At 35.8% G+C, this 25,987-nt stretch overlaps 1 protein-coding gene and 1 pseudogene across 1 annotated transcript; one reads left to right on the top strand and one right to left on the bottom strand.

Annotated features, from left to right (window-relative positions):
• Positions 1-3,846: 3,846 nt before the first annotated feature.
• Positions 3,847-6,044, top strand: LOC107014654 (annotated as a pseudogene).
• A 649-nt stretch (positions 6,045-6,693) lies between these two features.
• Positions 6,694-10,717, bottom strand: LOC107014655 (mitochondrial outer membrane protein porin of 34 kDa-like). Its single transcript, XM_015214659.2, has 6 exons — positions 10,394-10,717; positions 10,049-10,116; positions 8,464-8,574; positions 7,890-7,976; positions 7,571-7,779; positions 6,694-7,334 (listed from the first exon to the last, which is right to left on the bottom strand). The coding sequence occupies exons 1-6, from the start codon at positions 10,440-10,442 to the stop codon at positions 7,028-7,030; spliced, it is 831 nt and encodes a 276-aa protein (XP_015070145.1). The 5' UTR covers positions 10,443-10,717; the 3' UTR covers positions 6,694-7,027.
• Between the last annotated feature and the right edge of the window lie 15,270 nt (positions 10,718-25,987).

Raw genomic sequence — 25,987 nt, 5'->3', positions numbered from 1 at the left:
AAATAGGGGTCCTCATAATTCAGAAAAGGGACAGAAAATTCTAAACATAAAGTTAGAGAAAATACGTGGTACAAACGCCATGAAATTCTCTATAAGGCTACAAGTTTAAGAATTCGAGCATTCAAGTTCAAGAGCAATCAAGATCAAGACCATCGAATCCAAAACAAGCTCGAAGCTCTTGAATTCAAGTAAAAGTAAAAGTCAAGATCAAGATAAAGTTCAAGTTCAAGTTCATTAGAGATTAAAGAACAAGCTTTAAAGCCCTTAAATTTATATTTGAAAAGGCGAATTCAGAGTAACCATAGAGATTGTAACAATGACACTTGAAATAATAAAACGATTTTTGCCATAATTTTTCGTTCTTGATTATTGTTTTCTCAATGCGAATTTTATTGTCTGCACTAAACTAGCAGCGAATATTGAGAAATTTGATAAACAAATTAGTCGGTGCTTTAAACTGGAATTTCTTTTCCTTTTGCGTAGTTATTTTTTAGGCAAACTTACATAAATATACTATGAATAAAAAAATATTTATCATTTATAGCAATAACATTTTTTTTTACTTTATCACTTTTAATACATTTTAATTCATATTACAAAAAAAATTTATTATTCACATGTTATACAAGTTTTATTGATGGATAATACGTTTATCATACATAATACATTTATAATACAATGTGTCAACTTCTTATCAAACAAGCATAATATATTTTTAAAAATAGTTATAATACATATATATTGCATACTTAATTTAATTTTAATAAACATTGTAGATTTAACATAGTATTGCTATAAATTGTAAAAAATAAAAAGTATCGCTTAAATAATTAATTATTTATTAAAAGACATTTATTCAAGTAATTTTTCCTATATTTATGCTATGTATACATTTATGAAGTTTAATACTTTAGTTACAAAACTTTTACTGCAAATGAGATGTGATAATCATAATTATTAATGTATTCACTTAATTTAATACTTCCTCCGCCCCTTTTTAGTTGTCCACTTTTAAATTGATATAACTATTAAGAAAATAATTAATGACATAGTGAGTTTACCATTTTACCCCTATTGATTATGAAGTGGATGAAAAGTTCTACATTTTTCAAAGTAATTAGTCATTTAATTGAGAATATAATAGGTAAAAAAATTGTCCTTTCTTTATTTGTCAAAATGGACAAGTAATTAGGGACAACTATAAAAGAAAAATGGAGAAGTAAAAAGAGACGGAGAGAATAGAATCAACACGCTAAATAACACTTTATCCGTGATATATATCCAATTCAGGAGACCTTTATTTATTGCTTAATTAAATGCATAATAATTAAACTCCATTAATGTATACTTGACATAAAAAGATACTCCTTCCGTGCCTTTTTACTTGTTCACTTTTCATTTTGAAATTATCCCGGAAGGATGACAATTTGATTATTTACCCATCTGAGTGATAGATTATATTTTCTCTTTCTTCAATCGGGGTCAATTTTCTTGTAGAGTCGTATGCACAAAAGATGCCTGTACGGTTGTTCAATTCTATCTTTTTTCTATTCTTTATCTTTCTTTTCTCTTTGCTTTATCATGCGAGATGGGGGAAGCTTTTATTTTGTTATATCATCAGGGTAATGATACATGAACCTTATAGTGGTTTTTATATGGCACAAGTAGGCGAATTTGTCCTGGAAGCGATAGAAATGGCGAAACTGCGTGAAACCCTCATAAGGGTTTATGCAGAAAAAAGGGCAAACCCTTGTGGGTAATACACGAAGATATGGAAAGAGATATTTTTATGTCAGCAACAGAAGCCCAAGCTTATGAAATTGTTGATTTTGTAGCGGTTCAAGGAAAATAACATGGATTTTGCGCAAATCTGTAATTTGAGATTTTATCTTCGAATTGAATATTCTATTTACCTATTACTTGTCAATTTTGATTAATCAAAAAGGATATTTTTTTCTTACCTATTATACCCTCAATTAAATAACTAGTTACTTTGAAAAATATAACAATTTTCATCAATTTCATAATTAATAGAGGTAAAATGATAAATTCGCCACGTCATTACTTATTTTTTTTTAATAAATGTGTCATTTCAAAAGTGGTCAAGTAAAAGCGACGGAGGGGGTACTATTTTGTGATATAAAAAAGAGAAAAGGGTCAAAATTACCACTCAACTTTGTTCTATTGGTTGATTTTGCCCATACCATAAAAAACAAGTTATTTTTACCCCATGTCATCAATAAACTTAACAAATATACCCCTCATTGGATGTAAAAACCGAAATCAATTAAAATTATCCGATTTTACTTAAATTACTCAATTTTAATCCGACCCAACCCACTGAATAATATAACTCATTTCTTTTACCCAACCACCACCGCCAAAACCATCATCCTATCCAAAATCTCATTCACCACCACCACCAAAACCACCACCTCTTCCACCACTCTACCTCCTCACAAGCAAAACGACATCACTTTGCTAAGCCGTTTCCTTTTTTCTTCTTTTTGATCCAAAAAGGTACCTTTATTTTTCTCTCTCAAACGAACTGAAAGCTTCTCTTTCTCAGTTGTAAGTAAGATCAAACCAAAGCTGAAAGCACCATAAACATTTGTTTTTCATACCAACAATGGTTGTAACTAAGCATACCCATCAGCCCCCATACTCGGATTCACTATAAATCGGGCAAGGTAGAGTAGGGGGAGAGGTGGTGGTGAAGGAGATCTTGGAGAGGGTGGTGGTTTTCTGGTGGTTGTGATGGAAAAACAAAGTTGATTTGGGAAAAGAAATGAGTTATATTATTAAGTGGGTTGAGTTGATTTAAAATTGGGTAATTTAAGTAAAATTAGATAATTTTAATTGATTTGGATTTTTCGATCCAAGGAGAGGTATATTTCTTAAATTTATTAACAACAAGAATAAAAATAACTTACTTTTAGTGGCACAAATAAAATTAACTAATAAAACAAAGTTGAGAGATAATTTTGATCCTTTTCCTTATTAAAAACAATTCAATGATAAGGTGCTTTATTGATATAAAAATTTAGGTTGAGTGATTCTCTTGATAGAAATATAAGTGGAGTGATTTTATTAATATAAAATGTTTAGAAACTTTCATAGATAATATTTCAGAATAATCTTCAAGATATCAAGGGCAACTCCATATTGAGAGTCCTCTTCTGAATTGACCCTCTCCTAGCTCTACTTTCTCCTTCACCAACAATTTTGCTTCTTCACTCCACAGGTTTTAACCGACCTAAATATGTCTAATTTTGTTGGAATATTTTGTTGTATCATTTGATGATTCTGCGATGAATTTGATAATTTGGTTTGGAAATTGAGGTTATTTTTATGGTGTAAAATGTGATTATCCATTCCGTTTGATATATTGTGGAGTGGTAGTTCGTATAATTTTTGAAACTAGGTTTTCTCTTGTATATTTTAATAATTTCAAATTTCAGTTGGATAAAATCTTAGGAAATATGCATCTTGATGATTTTTTTTTGTTTCATATCTGATGAGTTTCTTTGATCCGTCATAGTTTTCATCAGCTCATGCATTTTCTATCTTATTTTTATGTATTTGTTTGTAATTTTAAACTGATTCGGTCGAACTGTTCTTCCCTGAGCATCAGCATTAGCCTACTATTATGCCTCTGGAACATGTCAACACGATGCTATTTCTTGTGTTGATCAGCTGTTTTTGCTTCCACCTCTAACTATGACTTGTAAATAATGATCAGCAAACAGAATTGTGAGATGATAACAATTTCAAGTATTATTTATATATCTGCTACTTCATATTTTGTTATTCCTAATTTTCGATTCACGTGATGCTTTTAGATTTGGACTATGGGTCAAACACTCGGTTGCATTCAAGTAGATCAGTCAACTGTTGCTGTGAAAGAACAATTTGGTAAGTTTGATCAAGTGCGAGCCAGGGTGTCATTGCTTGCCATGGTGTTTTGGGTATCAGGTTGCTGGTTCACTCTCATTGCGAGTGCAGCAGCTTGATGTTCGCTGTGAGACAAAAACAAAGGTACTTTCATATCTATCTCGAAGATCTAAATTGTTCTGTTTCTTTGCTTTTTACTAAAAAATGTTAAAACTCATTAATAGAAAATCATGATCTATTTGTATCTTGCGAAAAGCATTTTGTGAGGTCAAATTTGTGTCTCATTCCCTAAACCTTGTATCTTTTTAAGTTCTACGCATGTCTCCCTTTTAGAACTTCCTAGTTTGATCATCAAAAGACTTGAGTATTTTTCTCATTATTCCAGGACAATGTTTTTGTTACTGTAGTAGCATCCATTCAGTACAAAGCCTTAGCAGAGAACGCAGCTGATGCATTTTACAAGCTGTGATGCGTTTTACAAGCTTTCAAACACCAAAGGACAGATCCAGTCCTATGTTTTTGATGGTATGTTTTCAGAACTATATTTGTAGTGGTTTCCATGGTAAGATGAGGAGCTTGTGGTTTTTAGTAGTATATGACTGACTTCACTTTTGCCTTTCCTCCTCTAATCAGCCCCCCACATAAGAAGTATGAAAGGGTGAAAAGGGGGAGGATGTAGATTGGTGTCATAGACTTGTAGAATAACGGGTTGGGAATCTGTGATAATGGTTGGCAAATCGTGTTTCTTTATACCAGATTTTGTATTTCGCTTAACCTACTCTATGACACATCTTTACAAGCTTTTCTGATATTATATGGCATTTCTTTTTGGAGAGGCATTAACTTTAATAAACAGTAAGTAGATTAGGTGGTTTTTCTGCTGGTCGTCTTGAGTTTTTTGTAGGACTTCTAAGCTTGAGGCATAACATCTATCAATCTCCTTTTAGTTATAAGGGCCAGTGTGCCGCGAATAGAGTTGGATGCTGCATTTGAGCAGAAAAATGAAATTGCTAGAGCTGTAGAGGAAGAACTTGAAAAGGTAATATGGTTCTTGCCTTAAATAACCAATTCACTTGTTTCAGTCTCTTTACATTTTAATTATGCTAAAATTCTTGTCCTTTTTTCTATAAAATTACAGGCTATGTCTGCTTATGGGTATGAGATTGTCCAGACCCTCATTGTGGATATAGAGCCAGATATCCATGTCAAGAGGGCAATGAATCAGATTAATGCTGGTATGGACAAATTAAAATCTGAGGAGACAAGTTTGTTTGTTAATTGTATGTTTAGATTATTTAGTGCCTGTGACAATGTTGAGCTAACCATGTTTTTCCTTTTTCTTCTATCTCTTTTGATGGAGGCAGTTGCGTTTCCTAGACAATGACTGCATTTGATATTCTTTTCAAAAATGCCTAGTAGTAGGGTATGTGATTTGCTGATAGAGGCAGTTGCGTTTCCTAGACAATGACTGCATTTGATATTCTTTTCAAAAATGCCTAGTAGTAGGGTATGTGATTTGCTATGATAACCCTTTGCTGGTGACATGACAACAGCTGCAAGAATCCGTGTTGCTGCGAATGAGAAGGCTGAAGCAGAGAAAATACTGCAGATCAAGAAAGCTGAAGGAGAAGCTGAATCCAAGTACTTGTCAGGGCTTGGCATTGCTCGACAGCGTCAAGCCATTGTGGATGGTCTTCGAGACAGTGTGCTTGCTTTCTCAGAAAATGTACCTGGAACATCAGCAAGAGATGTGATGGACATGGTTCTTGTTACTCAGTATTTTGATATAATGAAGGAGATTGGAGCTTCTTCCAAGTCATCTGCAGTGTTTATTCCCCATGGACCAGGTGCTGTCAAAGATGTTGCTTCTCAGATCCGGGAGGGTCTTCTTCAGGCTGAACTATCCAGCATTAGTTTAGTAAAGACAGAGGATAATTGATAGCCTTGTGTAGTTTGATGCTCTTTTAGTTTAGTATTGATACAGTAGCTTTAGTTGTGTTGTACATACTTGTGTAGTCCGTAGATTGATAAACGCAACGTTTGGTTTAAGTATCTTGTTAAATGTCTGTATAGGAATTTATGTATTTAGTAAATCACATCACTTAACTGGCCTACTAGTTCTCCCTCCCTCCAATTTTGTATTTCATAAATTTGTTGCCGTGTTTTGCTAGACTTCTTTCAGCTATTTAATTATACAATGCTGTTACCATATCTAGGTTTGGCACCTCATAAAAAGCTAGCTACCTAGAATACATTGTAAATGAAGTTTTTGTTAGTCGGTTGTCCCTCAGAACTCCTCCATGCCAGTGAAGACGCTTTTTAACCTTAGTGAAGGAAAAACCCTGCCAAAGATTTCCACTACCTTCCATAACTCCTCCCAAGTGAGCCACTAGGATTTCTAGTAAATGACACTTTCAAGTGGCTCCTCTTGTGATCATAAGATAAGAATTTCCATTTTGTATTTATCTTTGTTCATAACTTTGATATTAATTATGTTGTACACTGGTTATTACATTCATAAATACATGACTGTTACATAGGAAATGGTTTCCTTGACGAAGCCTGCACATAAAGTAGTGAAACGAAGACGAAAGCCTGATACACCTGGGCTACAATAGAGCAAATTAATTTCAATCTCTGGCCACCAATATTGCCTCTGCCATCAATAACAAACCCACAGTAGTCCTTAACAATCTAAACAGCAGACCAGCTAACAACTTGCAAGAGATCATGGCATACCCAAACACAGCAAGCAAACAAGGACAATTTTCCTACTGCAATTATCATAAAAGACGAATGCATCTAAATCCAACGAATTAAGGATAGATTTTGGAACATGCTAAGTAGAAAACATATTATGGATAATGATTCTTCAACAATGCGCTTACTTGGACAAAAATCTCGAGCAAAAAACTCTCAAGCCTCAAGTCTATGGGTATAATGAGGTACCCAACTTACCCATCATCAGTTTCAAAAAGAGTTGAGAATAAGAATGTACGATGTCAGAATGACACGATGTTGGCTAAAACAACCACCTAAAATTATTTTAGGTCCAGAACTACCAGATAAATTGCCACAGAAACAAGTCCTCTAATTTGCTCAATAGCCCATTGTCCTACATCTCTGACTATGCCTATGGCTTAAGAGCCAAGGCTAGTCCAAATTTGGCACTTTTGTCAACAGCTTTGGTGTCCACCTCTCCTGAAATGGTGAAGAGAGACTTTGGACGCCACTCGTGCTGGATCAGAGCAGTTGCCGTCCCAAAGTTGTTAACCCTTGCCTTAACAGTCGTCAAGGGATCCAATTGATGCTGAGTTCCAACAGTGATGGTGTTCTCACTGGTAGAGAAGCTATGGGTCACCTCCGCACCAACAGCAGTACTAGTCAGGGGGCTGACTATGTGGTAGTATGATGCACTCAATGAATCTCCCTTGTTATTACTGAATTTTCACCATACATGCACAATAAAAAGCAAGCTAATCAAACACTGAATAAGCATTCCAAAAATCAGTCTGCAACTAAAATTATTTCATCATAAAGTGTTTGCAACAAACTTTGATAGCCCGTGTAGCCTGGGAACAAGGTTGACAAGTTAAATATAGGTCATACACCCAGCTCACCAGTAATGCATGTACAATATCAAGTAAGACATCTAACAGCAGTGAAAACAACTCACAGATTCAAGGAAGTAATGAGGTCGGCATTTGTGAAACTAAAGCCTGCATTGCACTTCGTGATAGCTCCCGCCTTAGTGTCAAAGGATACATCAGTTCCTAGAGCAAGAACATTAGTTCCCAAGACACCAGAGAAGTTGACAATGGGGTTTGCTGTCAACCCAACGCTGGTGCATATCCCAGCATAGTCATGTAAATATTGAAGTTCCATCTATCATGCAATACAAATAAGAAAATAAGCATCAGCAGTACAGATTTTTATGCATCAATCCCTATAATAATTATTGGAAGCAATCTTAGCTAAAACATATAGTTGTTTACCTTTGCAGAACTTTGATCAGGAATTCGGCAACTAAAAATTGTCTTCAGCCCAGGAGCAGCTTCATCGACAGTAACAGTTGCCAAAAGCTAGCATAGGAGACAAAATTAAGTCAAGACTAAGAAATTTATGATAACATGTCCCAAGAAGAAAAAGGCTTTGCACGGTTTATGCTTAAATAATACACTTTACAGCCGAAGAAAGGGGGATGAAGAAAATAGATCAAAACAAACCTGTAATTGATCAAAGAAAGTTTCTAATCTAAGACTTGTAGACTCTGTCAAGACTAAGAAACTATTGACAACATGTCCCAAGAAGAAAAAGGCTTCATAGTTTATGCTTAAAAAATACACTTTAGAGCCGAAGAAAGGAGGATGAAGAAAAAAAGTAGATCAAAACAAACCTGTAATTGAGCAAAGAAAGTTTCTAAGACTTGTAGACTGTCTGTCTCTGTGTGTGTGTGTCAAATAAAAACTAGGTAAAACTTTAAAGACCACAAGTCAAGACCATAAAAACACACCGTAGGTGCTACAGGATATATATTAACTTAAAATGAGTGAACAGAGGTATACTCACATTTGAGTTCGTGTCTACTTTTATATCAGTTGTGATATTCTTGTTCTTCAACTGAGTGTTAACATCAGCCAGAAATAGATCACCTTTCTTCAGTCCAGATGAAGTAATAGCCTACCAAAAGAAAAAGAAGGATACTTAACTTATGGAACAACTTGTACTCCTAAGAAAATGAAGAGCAATACACACACATAAGTATATCCCGACATTTTCCAGTGAGTTAAGAAGCACTAGTGCTTGCAGTTACAATCAAAGTAAATCAATATTCAGACGAATTTCGGTTGCAAAAGGACAGCGGCAATCAGCTTGACGCAAGTGACATATTCATCATTTACAAAATACGATGAGGAGAACACCAAAATTCTACAGTTGAGCAAGGGCAAAAGATAGTGCAGTTTATCATATCACAAGGGAAAGTAATGTTCCTAACAACCAAACAATCAAAAAAAGGTACATTAACCAGTAACCAACCACATGGTCCTTTGGCTAGTAGTAAGTTGCATATATATAACGTATGGGCTGTGCCATGACTATTGATCACCAGTTTTTTATGGGTTGGCTTGATTATTTTGTACTGCAAGAATTGCAGTGGCAATCAGCTTGACACAAGTAACCATATTCATTATTTCTGAACAAGTCATCGAGAGGATGTTTCATCTCTCCTTTAAGAAAGGAGTATTCCGATTACCAGAATCCATGATATCATTAATTGACCCGGCCCCACCTAGACCATCTAACCTTGAACCTCGATGAAGTTGAACATTAGATGAGGAGAATACCAAAATTCTACAGTTGAGAAAGTGCAAACTATAGTGCAGACTATTATATATCACAACAGGAAATAATCTTCCTGCCTACTAACAATCAGAAAAAGAGCACATCGTCCTTTGGCTCATAGGAGTTATATATGAAATATAATGTATGACTGTGGCATGACTATTGATTGCCATTTTATTATGGGATTGATTGATTATTATTATCGTTGTTAAATTGGATAAATATTGTATCCTCATTTGGTTTAGTTCTAGTACTTTATATGGTTTACCCTGTGTGATTAAAACTAGTATACATGAATTAAGAACTAGAATAAAATCATAATAATGTAATTTAGTCATCTCAAGGTATGATTTCAAAAGGAAAATCTAAGGCAACATATTATAAAGGGACAGATAAATGAATAGAGCCTATATCAAACATGAAATTTGTCCTAAACATTTCGTCCCAAAAAATACTTGAAGCAAATGAGAGAGTAAGAGTAGGTTAATTACATTTAATAGAGCAAAAGACATTTTAACCATTCTCTGCTCAAATGAAGGCATGTATCGCATTACGTAATATTTGTAATTGAAGCCTACATGTTAATGAATATTGCCATCAAGCACCAATACAAATATTCATATGAATCCATATAGTTCATAAACCCCTTCAGAAAAAATAATCATATATAGAGTTAACAAAGACGAGTCAGATCTTATTTTCCCATAAAACAGCAACAGCAAATTATATACAGATACAGAGAAAAGAATCGTAGCTAACTCATAGTTAAAAAAAAAAAAAACAGATCCACAGCAAAAAGGAGAGAACTCACAACTCCGGATGCAGAGTAGGTCGTAATTGTGAATTTGTGGTCAGTCTGGTAATCCCTGTAGAGAAGATCTGTTCAACACAATAGAGAAGTCAACACCGCATTTCATCTTGCAAACAGCAAAGTTGAATTAAAAAACAATATACTAACTACGACGTGTATGTACAAACAAACTTGTACTAATATGTATCCAAATGTTCATCCAAAAATGACATGCAGAGTCATTTTCAAATTCTAGATCTGCATCTGTCCAATAATATATCAAATTATCTGGTATATGCATACATTTTAAAACGTGTATCCAAATTATAGATCCAATAATTTCCTAAGAAAAAGGTGAAAACGAACCTCGGGTCTTCTTGCCGATATCGGAGTAGATACCAGGTCCTTTTCCCATGATTGAATCGAAAATGACAGAGAAGAAGAAGAAGAAATGGAGATAAAAGCTCTGCAGCTATGGTGAAGAAAACAATAAGTAGAAGTAGAGTGCAGAATATATAAAAGCAACAAAAGCCCTAATTTGTAGCCAGTTGGCGATGAAACGGTGGTCTTACTACTACGTGTACTCCGTTTCATCTGGACCGTTCATTGAAGGTTCTCATGCTTTAATCACCGTCAATTCTAGCGTTGAGATGCGGATTACTGACGAAACGTGGCATGTCATACAAAATGCCTTATGATTTTAATTTCTTTGGCCACAAGACAAGATAACGGAAGACATGTATTCTTCATCAATAAAACGTTTAAATTTAAATTAAATATACACCATTTTTGAGTATATATATTTTTATCACTGAACAAAGTTAAAATATTATTTAACAATAATTATGAATTTAATTAATTGTCCAATTTTGTTGGATTAATCCTCTTATTTGAGCTATAAAAGATAAATTAAGATATCATTTGATCTTAAATGCTTAGTTTGATAGGATGTTATGTCAAAATTACATAATATGCCTAGTCAAATCAAATATTATCACATCATACGTACAAGTGACAAGTTCCGATTAATCAAATATTATCATGTCAACTTATTTGATTGATGAAAAAAGTTTGTCTTATGACAATTCTTTCATTCTACAACACTAAATAATAGTTCTCATAATTTTGAAAATATCAGAAAGAAAAAACTTGTGGATCAAACGTCACATATTTCTCTACAAGCTATCAGATTCAAGCAGTCTAGGATTTCTTTACAAGTTATCAATATAAAGACTGGCATTCAAGATCAAGTATGAGATCCTTGAATTCAAATACAAGTCAAGATCAATACCACCAAATTCAACATCAAGCTACATGTCCTCAAATGTAAATGCAAGTCAAGTCAACTCCACAAATTCAAGATAGAGCTCAATTTCCCTTGAATTTATTTTTGATAAGATAAATAAGAGGATTCATAGATATTAGAACACTCATTATACTAAAATAAAATATCACAATTGTTATGATATTTTCTGGTCTTGGTTATTTTCTCAATGCAAATCTTAGTGTCTATAATTTTTAGCACGGCCAATTGTATAGTCACGACCCACAAGTACCTCCTAGAAGTTAGGGAGAACCCTTGGATCGTCACGAGGCGTACTTGACCCTTTGGAGTCTTGTACAAGCCCTTAACTGTCGTTAGTTACATAAGACATGAAAAGTAGTGCTGTAACACTTCGAAAATCCAAGATGTGTTCTAGAGCCTACAATAAGTCTCACAAGGTTTAGACACTTTTTAAGGTCTATTTTAGTGAATATAAGTCATTTAGGGAGTCTAGAAACCAAAATGTCCAAGAACGTCCATGACGTTCGGAAACTAGTTCAATGAGGTACTAGCGTGCTTTAGCCTATTTGATTAACTTTTAGGAGTTGGAAAATGATGAAAATTGGTGGAAAGGTGTCTAACATGTATTATAGTTAATTCATAGTCTAAACGTCCAAGCACAACACCCCAAGGACCAACCAAGGGCCCTTGAGGAGAACCGTTGCATTTTGGGGTCAAAGGACTCTAAGGCAGTGTGCACAGACGAGTGACATCGACGGGGCGTTGATGACCACCGTCGATGGACACTTAGTTAATTTTGCCAAAGGGTCATTTTGGAAACTCGCTAAACTTAGCGACGAATGTGCAGCACGGAGGGAGCATTGGTCGTCGTCTCACAGACGGACCGTCGATCGGGGTCTCGTCTGTGAGGGCCTAAGTTGCTGCACGTTTTAAGTAGGGTTCCATTAATTAATAAAAGGGTCAGTTAATTAGTTGTGGGACTAGGGAGGTCTAATTAAATTAGTTAAACACCTATATAAAGCCCTAACCTGATTAGACTAACCTAAACTCTCATAATTCCTAAACTCAAAACTCTCTTCCTTTTCTCTTTTTTCTCTCTCCCAAAGAAACCTTATTGAAGACCAAGCTAGAGGTGGGTTCAAGGGATGCAAAGGGTCAATTTTCTCCATCAATATTCATCAATTATTAAGGTATGAGATCTCTTCACCTTTGAGACCTCTTTCCTCAAAGGGTTCCATCAATTGATTTCAAAAGTTGGATTTTCATCCAATACGAAATTGATGTTGTGAATTGATTTGTTTATGATTTATTTTGGATATTATGAATAGATTAACATGTATTTTAACTCAATTATGTTACATCTTGATGAATTGGTCTAGCTTGTAGAAAATGACCTTTACCCCTTAACCCTAGGTAGTGATTTTGATGTGAATTGAGTAATGTTGGTTTAATTGAATTGGTTATTAGTTTAATTACTATCCTGAGATGTTGTTGTATCACTCATGACTAAATTAGGATGAATTATAGTTCTATCATGCCAGTTCTTTAGAAGTTAATCTATGTTATGAAGTATGAAATGAATTGACCTAAGTATCTTATCTTAAGTTATGAACTAGTGATGAATTGTGATATAATAATTCAATTAGCCATGTTATCATGCTGGTTATGATTATATGATGATATTACACCCTAATTGGGTTGATTAAGGGTTGATGGTCAGACCTTGATGATGAATTATGAAGGAGATTTGGTAAGTTTTGTGATCCCTATTCTTTACTTCAATTATGGTTAATTGTGATTAAGTCATGATATTGTATTGGAGTATGCCTTATATTAGGATTGATAGGGTTGGTATGATGTTGAACTGAAATGTCTTGACTATTGTTTATGAGGTGTTGACTAAGATGTAAATGTTATAAGTATGGTGAATGATTTGCCAATGTGCCTTATTATGAAGTGATATGTAAATGTGTTAACCTCATTTATATGAATTGTAATGAAAGGATTATACTCATGCAATTCTTATTGAGCTATGATGATGATGATAATTATAGACGCTATGACCTAAATTAAGCTATGATGGTTAATAAAGACATTTCAAAAAGGAACTCTAACTTAGCACCGAGTGAACTAGAGTGAGAGTGTCCCTTCCCATATAGGGAAGGTAGGATCAGTAATGTACTCTTGAGATTGGAGACTACAATTCATGTATCATAAAGAGGGTCCCAACTATATCTCCTAGTTCTTGAACTATGTTGCCCCCATAGGAATACTAGCTAGTGGATCCATGTAGTTGCTATGTTCATATTTTAGTACTACCTTGGCAAGTAGTCCGCCTTCCCTCGGTGTAGGGTTCCATGATACCGGATTCCACATTAGCTCACGTGGTCTATGTTGGTTAAGGCGAGATGTTCCCAAAAGGTAAAACGAATTGAAGGAATGGACTCTAACTAAGATAACCTAAGGGGTTTAGCTTAGTCTAGGTAGGGGTATGGGACTATATCTAAACATTGCACTAGTTAGCCTCGAAGGAAGTCTTAGGAGGATGTTCTTATGTATGAATATGCTTATAATGGTACATGATATGTACATGATGAACTTTCACATTGTTGATACTATATATTGATTAGTTTCACTTATGAATATGTGTTGGTCTACATTGTTGAAGTATGATGATATGTGCTCTCAAATGCTATGTTATGTAAAGTGGGATGTTGGTCATGATTCTTGTTGGGTTACTTGATTGAGTAAGGTTATGGGGCTTTGGTTGGTCATTGTACTTGTTGACTTGATAGGGGTTCATGGGTAATTGTCTTGCTTTGGTTATGCTATAATGAACTCTTATTCATGATTGTGGTTATTATGACTTGATGATAGAGTTACTTGACTATGTATTCAATTATATGATATGCATGTTGACTTGACTAGACTTTGTATTGTTGGTGTTGCGATTTACATGCCTATGACTTAATGAACATGTCTTTTGATTTGTATGGTCTTGTTGAATGTACATAAAGGTTTTCAAAGTAAATTGCATAATTAATGGAATGTCCGTTTTTAGCATGATTTTTTCAAGATATGTGTGTATATGGTCTCATACTTAGTACAAGTGGTGTACTAACCACATTTCTTCCTTTTCCCCAACATTTTAGATTCCGATCGTTGAAGGGCTTTTGGAGACAACTTTGAAAAAGACTTGGAATTCTTGATCATCCAAGTTGGGTAGGTCCTTACTTTTCGGGGACAAGGCCATTATAAAGCCTATAATGTTACTTTATTTTTTAAGACTCTTATGTCCTTTTCTTTTCATTTGGATACTAAACGTTGTGACCTATATGTGGTCTTATTGTATTGATGTATGGGCTAGGCCCAAATTTTTATACTCTTATTAGATGGTTATGAGATGAAACGACTATTTGAGACTATGTTATGTTCTATACATGTATATATATATATATATATATATATATATATGCAATAATAGTAGAAGACTAAGTAATCTTCATATACGAAGGGTCTATGTATACTCGATATATATATATATATACTATGTGTATGTAGAGGTCTATGTAAACCTCAACATAGAAGTAATGAAAAGTTCTAAATTTCCGCTAATTTTGACCTATGAATGTAATGATGTAAGCTAAGAGACTAGTCTTAGTCTTCAAAGAGGACGACGATGCCGGTTACGTCTAGGGGGTTTTTCTCGGATGTGACAAACTTGGTATCAGAGCATGAGGTTAAATATCTTTGAGTCAATGTCTCTCTCAACCAAATCTACGTAGATTCGTACTCATAATTGTGAAGCGCGCCACACTAATGAATAGGAATCTACGTGATGCTTAGGAAACTCTCACTTTCTTGGAAGTCCAATATCGTGCCTCTAGAGTTTAACTCTATATGATTTTGCATCTAATCCTCTTATTGTGATTATAGGCAATGAATACTCTAAGGAATGCAGCACGAAGACTTGATGAAGAGATTGCCAATGCGGGAGTTCCTCCCCGTGGTGATCAAGTTCCTCCTCTTGAAGAAGATGTTAGTGATGACCAAGCTCCGGTAGATCCTTCTTTGACGGATGGTGCCATACGGGCTGCTCTTTTCCAAATGGCCCAAGCCATTACTACCCAAGCACAAGCCTCTACTACTCAAGCTCAGGCCATGACGGCCCAAGCTAATCGGGAGGTTGTACCTCGAGCAAACAAACAAGTTGCTACCATGAACTCTTGTCAAAGGGATTTTACTTAAATGAATCCCCCTACTTTATATGGGTCCAAGGTTGAAAAAGACCCCCAAGAGTTCATTGATGAAATCTACAAGATCCTTTATTGCTATTGGGTTGTGTACTAGTGAGAAGGCCGATTAGCCACTTACCAACTCAAAGATGTGGCCCAAACTTGGTATGTCCAATGGAGGGACAATAGGTCATTAATGGGTGTACCGGTGACTTGGGAAGTGTTCAAGAAGGCTTTTCTGGATAGATTCTTTTTTAAGGGAGAAGCAAGAAGCTAAAGTGGTGGAGTTCATCAAGCTTCGTCAAGGAGGTATCAGTGTGCTTGAATACTCTTTTAAATTCACTAAATTGTCAAAATATGCTCCTTCTTTGGTTTCTGACCTAGAGATGAAATGAACTGCTTTGTGACGGGAGTGTCGGATGACTTGCAAGAAGAGTGTCATTTGCTATGCTACATGACAATATGAATATTTCTCGTCTCATGGTTCATTCTCAACAAGTGGAAGAGGCAAGGGCTAAGAGGAAGAGTAGAGATGCCAAGAGGGCAATATCTTTTGATGGGGTTCTTCAAAGGGTAGGCTTGAGATTCAAGACAAGCCTAGGTTTAATAAGAGGGTTTCTAATCAAGTTCCTTCCAAGTTCCCTAAGGCTAGGTATGATAGGGTTTCTAACACTAAGCCTAAAAAGGGAAGGGATACTAGTTCACCAACCAAGAAGCCAACTTGTGGAAAGTATGGCAAGAAGCACTATGGTGATTGTCTTAAGGGGAAGGATAATTGTTTTGATTGTGGTAAAAGTGGGCACAAGGTTCAAGATTTCCCAAATGTGAGAGGGCAAGACAAAGAGAGTGGACAAGCAAGTGGTTCTAATAATGCTTCGAAGAAGAATCATTTTTATGCTCTCCGCTCTAGAATTGAGCAAGAGACTTCTCCCGACGTGTTGAACGGTATGTTGAAAGTATTTTCCATTGATGTATATGCTTTACTTGATCCGGGTGATATATTATCTTTTGTTACTCTCTTGATAGCTAAGAAGTTTAAAATTTTGCCCGACATTGTAAATGAACCTTTTATGGTGTCTACCCCGGTGGGTGAGTCGGTTGTTGCAAATAGGATGTATAGAAATTGTCCTATAATGTTGTCCAATAGAATTACTTATGTTGAACTAGTATAACTTGATATGTTTGATTTTGATGTCATATTGGGTATGGATTGGTTGCATGCTTGCTTTGCCTCTATAGATTGTAGAACAAAAGTGATAAAGTTTAACTTTCCAAATGAGCCCGTTTTAGAGTGGAAGGGGGGAAATTCTATTCCTAGAGGTCGTATCATCTCTTGTTTGAAATCTTGTAAAATGATCTCTAAAGGGTGTTTATACCATATAGTAAGAGTCCAAGATTTAGACTCCGAAATTTCTCCCATTGAGTCGGTCCCTGTAGTGAGGGAATTTCCATAGGTCTTTCCTAATGATCTTCCTAGTGTTCCTCCCGAACGGGAAATTAATTTTGGTATCGACTTGTTACCGGTAAAAATCCCATTTTAATTCCTCCTTATCGGATGGCTCCGGCCGAATTGAAAGAGTTGAAGGCTCAACTCAAATATTTACTAGACAAAGGTTTCATTCGACCTAGTATTTCTCCATGGGGTGCTCCGGTATTTTTTGTGAAGAAGAAGGATGGGTCCCTTAGAATGTGTAATGATTATCACCAACTCAATAAAGTCACTATTAAGAAGAAGTATCCTCTCCCTCGGATTGACGACTTGTTTGATCAACTCCAAGGGGCAAGCTACTTTTCTAAGATTGATTTGAGGTCGGGATATCACCAACTTAGGGTGAGAGGTAATGATATACAAAAAACGGCATTTCGGACTAGATATGATCACTATGACTTCTTAGTAATGTCCTTTTGTCTCACTAATGCCCCGGCGGCATTTATGGATCTCAGGAATAGAGTGTTTCGAAGTTATCTAGATTCATTTGTCATTGTATTCATTGACATATCTTGTTATATTCGAAGAATGAGGGTGATAACATGGATCATTTGAGTGTGATGTTACAAGTGCTTAAGGAGAACAAATTATTTGCCAAGTATAGCAAATGTGAGTTTTGGTTGAGGTCAGTGGCGTTTCTTGGTCATATCATCTCTAGTGAGGGAGTTGAAGTTGATCCAAGGAAAACTAATGCGGTCAAGAATTGACCTAGACCATTGACTCCAACCGACATTAGGAGTTTCTTGGGTCTAGCGTGTTATTATCGGAGGTTTGTGGATGGTTTTGCGTCCATTGAATCTCCATTGACTACTTTGACTCAAAAGAGTAAGAAATTTGAATGGTTAGAAGCATGTGAGAGAAGCTTCCAAATCTTGAAAGATAGGCTTACTTCCGCTCCGGTGTTGACTTTGTCGGAGGGTACCAAGGGTTTCGTTGTGTATTGTGATGCATTCCTAGCAGGTTTAGGGTGTGTGCTTATGCAACATGGCAAAGTGGTTGCCTATGCTTCTAGAAAACTTAAGGTGCATGAGAGAAACTATCCAACTCATGATCTTGAGATAGCGGCCGTGGTATTTTCCATAAAAAATGGATGCATTATTTGTATGATGTCCATGTTGATGTGTATACGGACCACAAGTCTCCAATATGTGTTCACTCAAAAGGAGTTGAATCTCTGACAAAGAATGTGGTTATAATTGTTGAAAGACTATGACATGAGTGTTCTCTATCACCCCGGCAAGGCTAATGTGGTAGCGGATGCTTTAAGTCGATTGTTCAAGGGAAGTGTGTCCCATGTTGAGGAATTCAAGAGGAACCTAGTGAAGGATGTTCATAGGTTGGCTCATTTAGGGGTTCAGATCAAAGATTCTCCTATAGGTGGTGTGGTGGTACATCATAACTCCGAGTCGTCTTTAGTGGTCGAGGTGAAGTCCAAACAACATCTTGATCAAACATTGATGGAGTTGAAAGAGTTGGTTCTTGGTAAACTTAATGAGTCATTCTCCTTAGGGAGGATGGTGACTTGAGGTACCAAGGAAGGTTATGTGTTCCCAATATAGATGGTTTGAGGAGTCGGATTCTTGAGGAAGCTCATAGGTCCCATTACTCCATTCATCCGGGTTCAACAAAGATGTACCATGACCTTAGGGAAGTGTTTTGGTGGGAAGGTTTGAAAAAGGACATAGCGGAATTTGTTGCTGAGTGTCCAATTTCCAACAGGTGAAAGCCTAACATAAAAAGTCGGGTGGTTTACTTCAATAAACCCAAGTTCCTACTTGGAAGTGGGAATACATCATTATGGATTTTGTGGTAGGCTTGCCTCGGACACAAAGCAATATGACTCTATATGGGTGATTGTGGATAGGTTGACCAAATCCACTCATTTCATTCCCGTCAAGTCTACCTATTCGGTAGAGGATTATGTAAGGATCTTCATAGATGAGATTGTGTGTTGCCATGGTAATCCGTTATCCATCAATATCGGATAGGGGTGAACAATTCACATCTAGGTTTTAGAGGTCTTTCCAGCAAGGGTTGGGTACCAAGGTGAAGTTAAGCACCACTTTTCATCCCTAAATGGATGAGCATACTATTCAAACCCTTGATGATATGCTTAGATCTTGTATTATTGATTTCAAGGGAAATTGGGATAAGCATTTGCTTTTGGTGGAGTTTTCTTACAACAATAGCTACCATTCATCTATATCTATGGCTCCTTATGAAGCCTTGTATGGTAGGATGTGTAGGTATCCTATTCGATGGTTTGAAGTGGGTGAGTCTTCACTTTTGGGTCTCGATTTGATTTGTAAAACTTTGGAGAAGGTTCATATCATACGGAACCGGTTGCAAACAACCTATAGTCGACAAAGGTCTTATGCCGATCATAGGATAAGGCATTTAGAGTTTGAAGAAGGTGATAAAGTGTACTTGAAAATTTTGCCTATGAAAGGGGTGGTTAGATTTGGCAAGAAAGGGAAGTTGAGTCCTCGCTATGTGGGTCCCTATGAAATCTTGCAAAAGGTTAGTAAGGTTACCTATGAATTAAGGTTGCCTAGCGAATTGGCTTCGGTTCATCCGGTTTTCCATGTTTCCATGCTTAAGAACTATATTGGTAATCCCAAGTCTATTCTTCATATTAAGGGTATGGGTGTGAAAGATAGCCTCTTTTATGAGGAAATTGTGGTTCAAATTTTATGAAAGAATCACCTAGTTAAGGGTGCGACATGGGAGGCCGAGGCCGACATGAAGTCCTGTTACCCTCATCTATTTGATAATTAAGGTTAGTGGTTCTTACTAATTATGAAAATAATGATTAAAATTGAATTTTCTAAATTTTTGGTGAAGTTTTGCAAAAATGTGCATTTTTGATGTTGTTATAGTAAGTTATAGTGAAATGTGCTTTCAACTTGGAAAGTTTGCAATTTTGCTTGTTTTGAGTTATGTTGTTCATTTTGATATGGTAAGTCTTTATGAAATGATATGTAGCATGTTGATATGTTAAGATTTGACATAATTGACTCATGTAAGGTATGTTGAGCTCTAGTGTTGTGAGAAGGATTACTCCTCATAATGTGATGTTGAGCCTTATGTGTGGTAATTAAGTTTTGAGTTGCCTTGTGTAAATGATATGATTGATGTTGTTATGTATTGATTGTTATTTGGGCTGCTAGTCTTGAGTCTATTCCTTCCATTCTAAGATTTGTAGTGTCATTTGATGACGAATGTTCCTAAGGGTGTGTGTGTGTGGAAAATGTAACACTTCGAAATCCAAGACATACTCTAGAGCTTAACATAAGTTTCATAAGGTTTAGACATTGTTTTAAGGTCTATTTTAGTGAATATAAGTCATTTAGGAAGTTTAGAAACCAATTGTCCAAAAATGTTCATGATGTCCGGAATCTAGTTCAATGAGGTACTAGCGTGCCTTAGCCTATTTGACTAGCTTTTAGAAGTCGAAAAATGATGAAAATTGGTGGAAAGGTGTCTAACATGTATTAGAGTTAATTCATATTCAAAACTGCCGGGCACGACTCACAAGGACCAACCAAGGGCCTTGAGGAAGACCCTTGCATTTTGGGGTCAAAGGACTGCCCAAGGCAGTGTGCGCAAACGTGTGCCATCGACGGGGCGTGTGTCAATCAATGGGGCGTCGATGGCCACCGTCGATGGACACTTAGTAAATTTGTACAAAGGGTCATTTTGGCAATTCTCTAAACTTAGCGATGGATGTGTAACACGGAGGGAGCAGTGGTCGTCGTCTCACAGACGGACCGTTGATCTGGGTCTAGTCTGTGAGGGCGTAAGTTGCTGCACATTTGAAGTTGGGCCATTAATTAATAAAATGGTTAGTTAATTATTTGTGGGATTAGGTAAGTATAATTAAATTACTTAAACCCCTATATAAAGCCCTAACCTAATTAGACTAACCTAAACTCTCATAATTCCCAAATCCAAAACTCTCTTCCTTCTCTCTTCTTTCTCTCTCCCAAAGAAACCCCATTGAAGACCAAGCTAGAGGTGGGTTTGAAGGGCTGCAAAGGGTTAATTTCCTACATCAATCTTCATCAATTAGTAAGGTATGGGATTTCTTTCACCTTTGAGACCTCTTTCATCAAAGGGTTCCATCAAATTGATTTCAAAAGTTGGGTTTTCATCCAATACGAAATTGATGTTGTGAATTGATTTGTTTATGATTGCTTTTGGATATTGCGAATAGATTAACATGATTTTAACTCAATTATATTATATCTTGATGAATTGATATAGTTTGTAGAAGATGACCTTTACCTCTTAACCCTAGGTTGTGATCTTGATGAGAATTGAGTAATATTGGTTTAATTGAATTTGTTATTAGTTGAATTACTATTCTGAGATGTTGTATCATTCATGACTAATTTAGGATGAATTATAGTCCTATCATGCTATTTCTTGAGAATTTGATCTAGGTTATAAAGTATGTGATGAATTGACTTAAGTATCTTATCTTAAGCTATGAACTAGTGATGAATTGTGATATAGTGATTCAATTAGCCTTGTTATCATGTTGGTTATGGTTATATGATGATACTACACCCTAATTGGGTTGAGTAAGGGTTGATGGTAAGACCTTGATGATGAATGATGAAGGAGACTTGGTAAGTCTTGTGATCCCTATTCTTTACTTCAACTATTGTTAAATGTTATTAAGTCATGATGTTGTATTGGAATATGCGTTGTATTCAGATTGATAGCGTTTGTATGATGTTGAATTGAAATGTCTTGACTATGGTTTGTGAGGTGTTGGCTAAGATGTAAATGTTATAAGGATGGTGAATGATTTACCAATGTGCCTTATTATGAAGGGATATGTAAATGTTCAAACTTCACTTATATGAATTGTAATGAAAGGACTATACTCATGCAATTCTTATTGAGCTATGATAATGATGTTGATTTTACAATGGATAGAACCTATGACCTATATTAAGCTATGATGGTTAATAAAGATATTTCAAAAAGGGACTCTAGCTTAGCACCGAGTGAATTAGAGTGAGGAGTGTCCTTTCCCACATAGGGAAAGTACGATCACTAATATACTCTTGATATTGGAGACTACAATGCATGTAGCATAAAGAGGGTCCCAACTATATCTTCTAGTTATTGAACTATGTTGCACCCATAGGAATACTAGCTAGTGGATCCATGTAGTTGCTATGTTCATATTTTGGTACTACCTTGGCAAGTAGTCCGCCTTCCCTCGGTGTAGGGTTCCATGATACCGGATTCCATATTAGCTCATGTAGTCTATGTCAGTTAGGGCAAGATGTTTAAAAAAGGTAAAATGAATTAAAGGAATGAACTCTAACTAGGATAACCTAAGGGGTTTAGCTTAGTCTAGGTAGGGGTATAGGACTCCTCGTAAACATTGCACTAGTTAGCCTTGAAGGAAGTCTTAGGAGGATGTTCTTATGTATGAATACACTTATAATGGTACATGATATGTATATGATGAACTTGCACATTGTTGATACAAATATGTTGATTAGTTTCACTTGAATATGTGTTGGTCTACATTGTTGAAGTATGATGATATTGTGCTATCAAATGCTATGTTATGTGAAGTGGGATGTTGGTTATGATTCTTATTGGGTTACTTGATTGAGTAAGGTTATGGGGCTTTGCTTGGTCATTGCACTTGTTGACTTGATAGGGTTTCATGGATAATTTTCTTGCTTTGGTTATGTTATAATGAACTCTTATTCATGATTGTGGTTATTATGACTTGATGATAGAGTTACTTGACTATGTATTCAATTATATGATATGCAGGTCTACTTGACTAGACTTTGTATTGTTGGTCTTGTGATTTACATGCCTATGACTTCATGAATATGTCTTATTGATTGGTATGGTGTTGTTAAATGTGCATAAAGGTTTTCAAAGTAAATTGCATACTTAATGAAATGTCCTTTTTTAGCATGATTTCAAGATATGTGTGTATATGGTCTCATATTTAGCACAAGTGGTGTACTAACCCCATTTATTTCTTTTATCCCAACATTTTAGGTTTCGGTCGTTGAAGGGCTTCTGAAGACGACTTTGAATAAGACATGGAATTCTTGATCATCCAAGTTGGGTAGATCCTCACTTTCCGATGGCAATGCCACTATCAAGCCTATGATGTTGGTTTATTTTTTAAGACTCCTAGCTCCTTTCCTTTTCGTTTGGATACTAAACGTTGTATGACCTATATGTGGTCTTTTTGTATTGATGTATTGATATATATATATATATATATATATATATATATATATATATATCATTAAAGTAGAAGACTAAGTAATCTTCATATACGAAGGGTCTATGTATACTCAACATATATATACTATGTGTATGTAGAGGTCTATGTAAACTTCAATGTAGAATTAATGAAAAGTTTTAAATTTCCGCTAAATTTGACCTATGAATGTAATGATGTAAGCTAAGAGTCTAGTCTTAGTCCTCAAAGAGAACGACGATGCCGGTTACGTCTAGGGTTTTTTTCCCCGATGTGACAAGTGCAATTAAAACTTTTCATGAAATTTAATATAAAAAGGAACTCTTTCATAAATACTAAGAAGATCTTATCATCACAAGCCAAACTTAAAGACATGACATAATTCTTAGGGACACGACCCTTTACATTTTAAGTAAAAATACATAATAAGTCTTAATAACAAAATTAAGAAACATAGACTATGTCCTCGAATATATGAGGACATACCAAATCTTGAGAGAGCAGATTTCCCAAGCTTCGCCTTCTAGTCTCCTCCTTACTTCCAAACCTATACTTATAGAGTATATGCCTTCATGGACTCTTTTCACAATACAAAAGTAACTTCACATTCACTCAAATTAAGTAAACACCGCAACCAAGAAGGTGGACCATAGCACTCAAGAGCAATTCATAATCAGAGTTAATATGAGACCAACTCATTCTTCCAAAGCCTTCACACCTATTTACAATTTACTCAACAATTCATCATAAAATAGCCCTTAGGGCAGTAGCTAAACAACAAAAGGAAACTAAAGCTCAAAGATTACAAGACCATGCTTATTTAACCCATTCCTTAAGCCAAAATTTGATAAAAAGCTTTAAAATGTTTTCATTGAAGTTTTAGCATTAAAATCACCAGCTAACATTAGAAACATCATATTTGAACCATTTAAAACGTTTTCATGCAAGACACATATTTAGAAGTTGAAGATAGAAGAAACTAGGGTTGAAAACCCTTTTTGAAAATCCATTAGAAGTGACTCCTTGAATGGAAGAGAGTTAAAGGATGGCTACCATAACTCAAATAGAAGATAACCAACTAATTTTGATGAAGAACTTGACCACCAACAGCCTTCTAAGCGCTTCTTGAGTTCTAGCTTTTATGAAGTTCGAGAGAAAGTCTTTCTTGACAGAGAGGTTTTGGTTTTAGGAAATAAATTATAAAATTAGGTATTAGGGTTTGAAACACTTTAATATACCTAAAATACCCTAAAAATATTATCCTAGGTTCATAAAAGACTTGGGGTGAATTTACTAAACAACCCAAGTCATTACAGGGAAAGTGACAACTTTTGGCAGTCTTCACAGACGACTCCAACCAACAGACTGTTTGTCCATCAACGGCCCGTTGGTGGTGGTCGTTGTTTGGGTTTGAGACTCTCCAAACATGCAGTCCTTCAGGTCCAATCGACAGACCAAGTCGACTGGCCGTTGGTTGGACCATTGGCAGTTGATTGGTCTCGTTGGTGGACACTGCCTAGGCAGTCTTGGGTCCTAGTCTTGGGCCCTTCTCTAGGGCCCCTTGTGGGTCCTAGGTGGTGTTGTACCTGGAAGATAAACCCCTAAACATAGTCGTATAGGTATTAGGAACATCTCACACCAATTTCAAGCAAAACGAACGCGTAAAATTCACTCAAACACATGAGAACACACAAGCACTATTTAAGGCATATCTGCCGAACGCCGTGGACGTTTGACCTACAAACTTCACACACTGCTTAAGGACACTAATATAACTCATTTTATTACTAAAATTAACTCAAGAAACAATTAGAGCTCTAGTTCACCTTAGTTTATTTTACGGTGTTACATTCTCCTTAACTTGGAATAACATTCGTCCTTGAATGACACAAACATTAAGACTATCAAGGACTCCATTAGCAGCACATAAAACATTACAATCATGATCAAACATTCATAGTCAAGGCAACAACTAACAAGGAGCACCATTTCACATTTTCAAACACTTGCAACACAGGCAACTTTTGCAAAACTTCACAAATTCAAAACTCACCCTTATCCTTCTTTTATGGAGGAACTACCTTCTCCAACCTTAAACATTCTCATATACATCACTTTTATACACATTGAAACTTCGATTAAAGACAAGACAATTTTTTTCAAAATTCAAAAATTTTACAGTGAGCATCACTGTAACAAAGTGAAACATGCTAGAAAATCCAAAAAACCACTTTTTAAGCAATTCATCAAGAAAACATGATCATATGAAATACAAAACCGTATAAACTCATCTTATAACATAAAAACAACAACCAAAAAGTGTTAAAACTTACCGGGACTATAAAATCCGGATTCGTTCTCTTTCCCTCTTGCTTTGATGTTAGGGCAGTCCCTAATCTTGTGGCCCTTACTACCACATGCAAAACAACCATCCATTCCGGCAAGACACTTACCCAAATGCTGCTTTTCAAAAGAATCACACCTAGTCCTCTCAAAAGTATGTCCACCACCTAGGGAATTTTGGTTTGGAGCGCTATCCTTATTCCCCATAGAAGACTCTTGGTGAAAAAACATCTTCTTAGGTTTTTGGTGACTAGAATCATCCGACCTAGGCCTCTTAGCTCTTGCCTTATCTCCCTTATTTTGGACTCCTCAATTTGTTGTGCATACACCATGAGTCTAGAGATATCCAATG

The sequence above is a fragment of the Solanum pennellii genome, chromosome 3, assembly GCF_001406875.1.
Source record: "Solanum pennellii chromosome 3, SPENNV200".
Classification (NCBI taxonomy): Eukaryota; Viridiplantae; Streptophyta; class Magnoliopsida; order Solanales; family Solanaceae; genus Solanum; species Solanum pennellii.
The sequence above is the reverse complement of the archived record's forward strand: the minus strand, read 5'-3'. Positions and strand labels throughout refer to the sequence as shown.

What these genes read in the sequence shown, in the direction of transcription:
- LOC107014655 (XM_015214659.2), bottom strand. Translation starts at nt 10,442, where the DNA reads ATGGGAAAAGGACCTGGTATCTACTCCGATATCGGCAAGAAGACCCGA. An exon ending in TATCGGCAAGAAGACCCGAG is followed by an intron (nt 10,117 to 10,393) that starts GTTCGTTTTCAC and finishes TGTGTTGAACAG; the next exon opens with ATCTTCTCTACAGGGATTAC. An exon ending in CTCATTACTTCCTTGAATCT is followed by an intron (nt 7,335 to 7,570) that starts GTGAGTTGTTTT and finishes GTGAAAATTCAG; the next exon opens with TAATAACAAGGGAGATTCAT.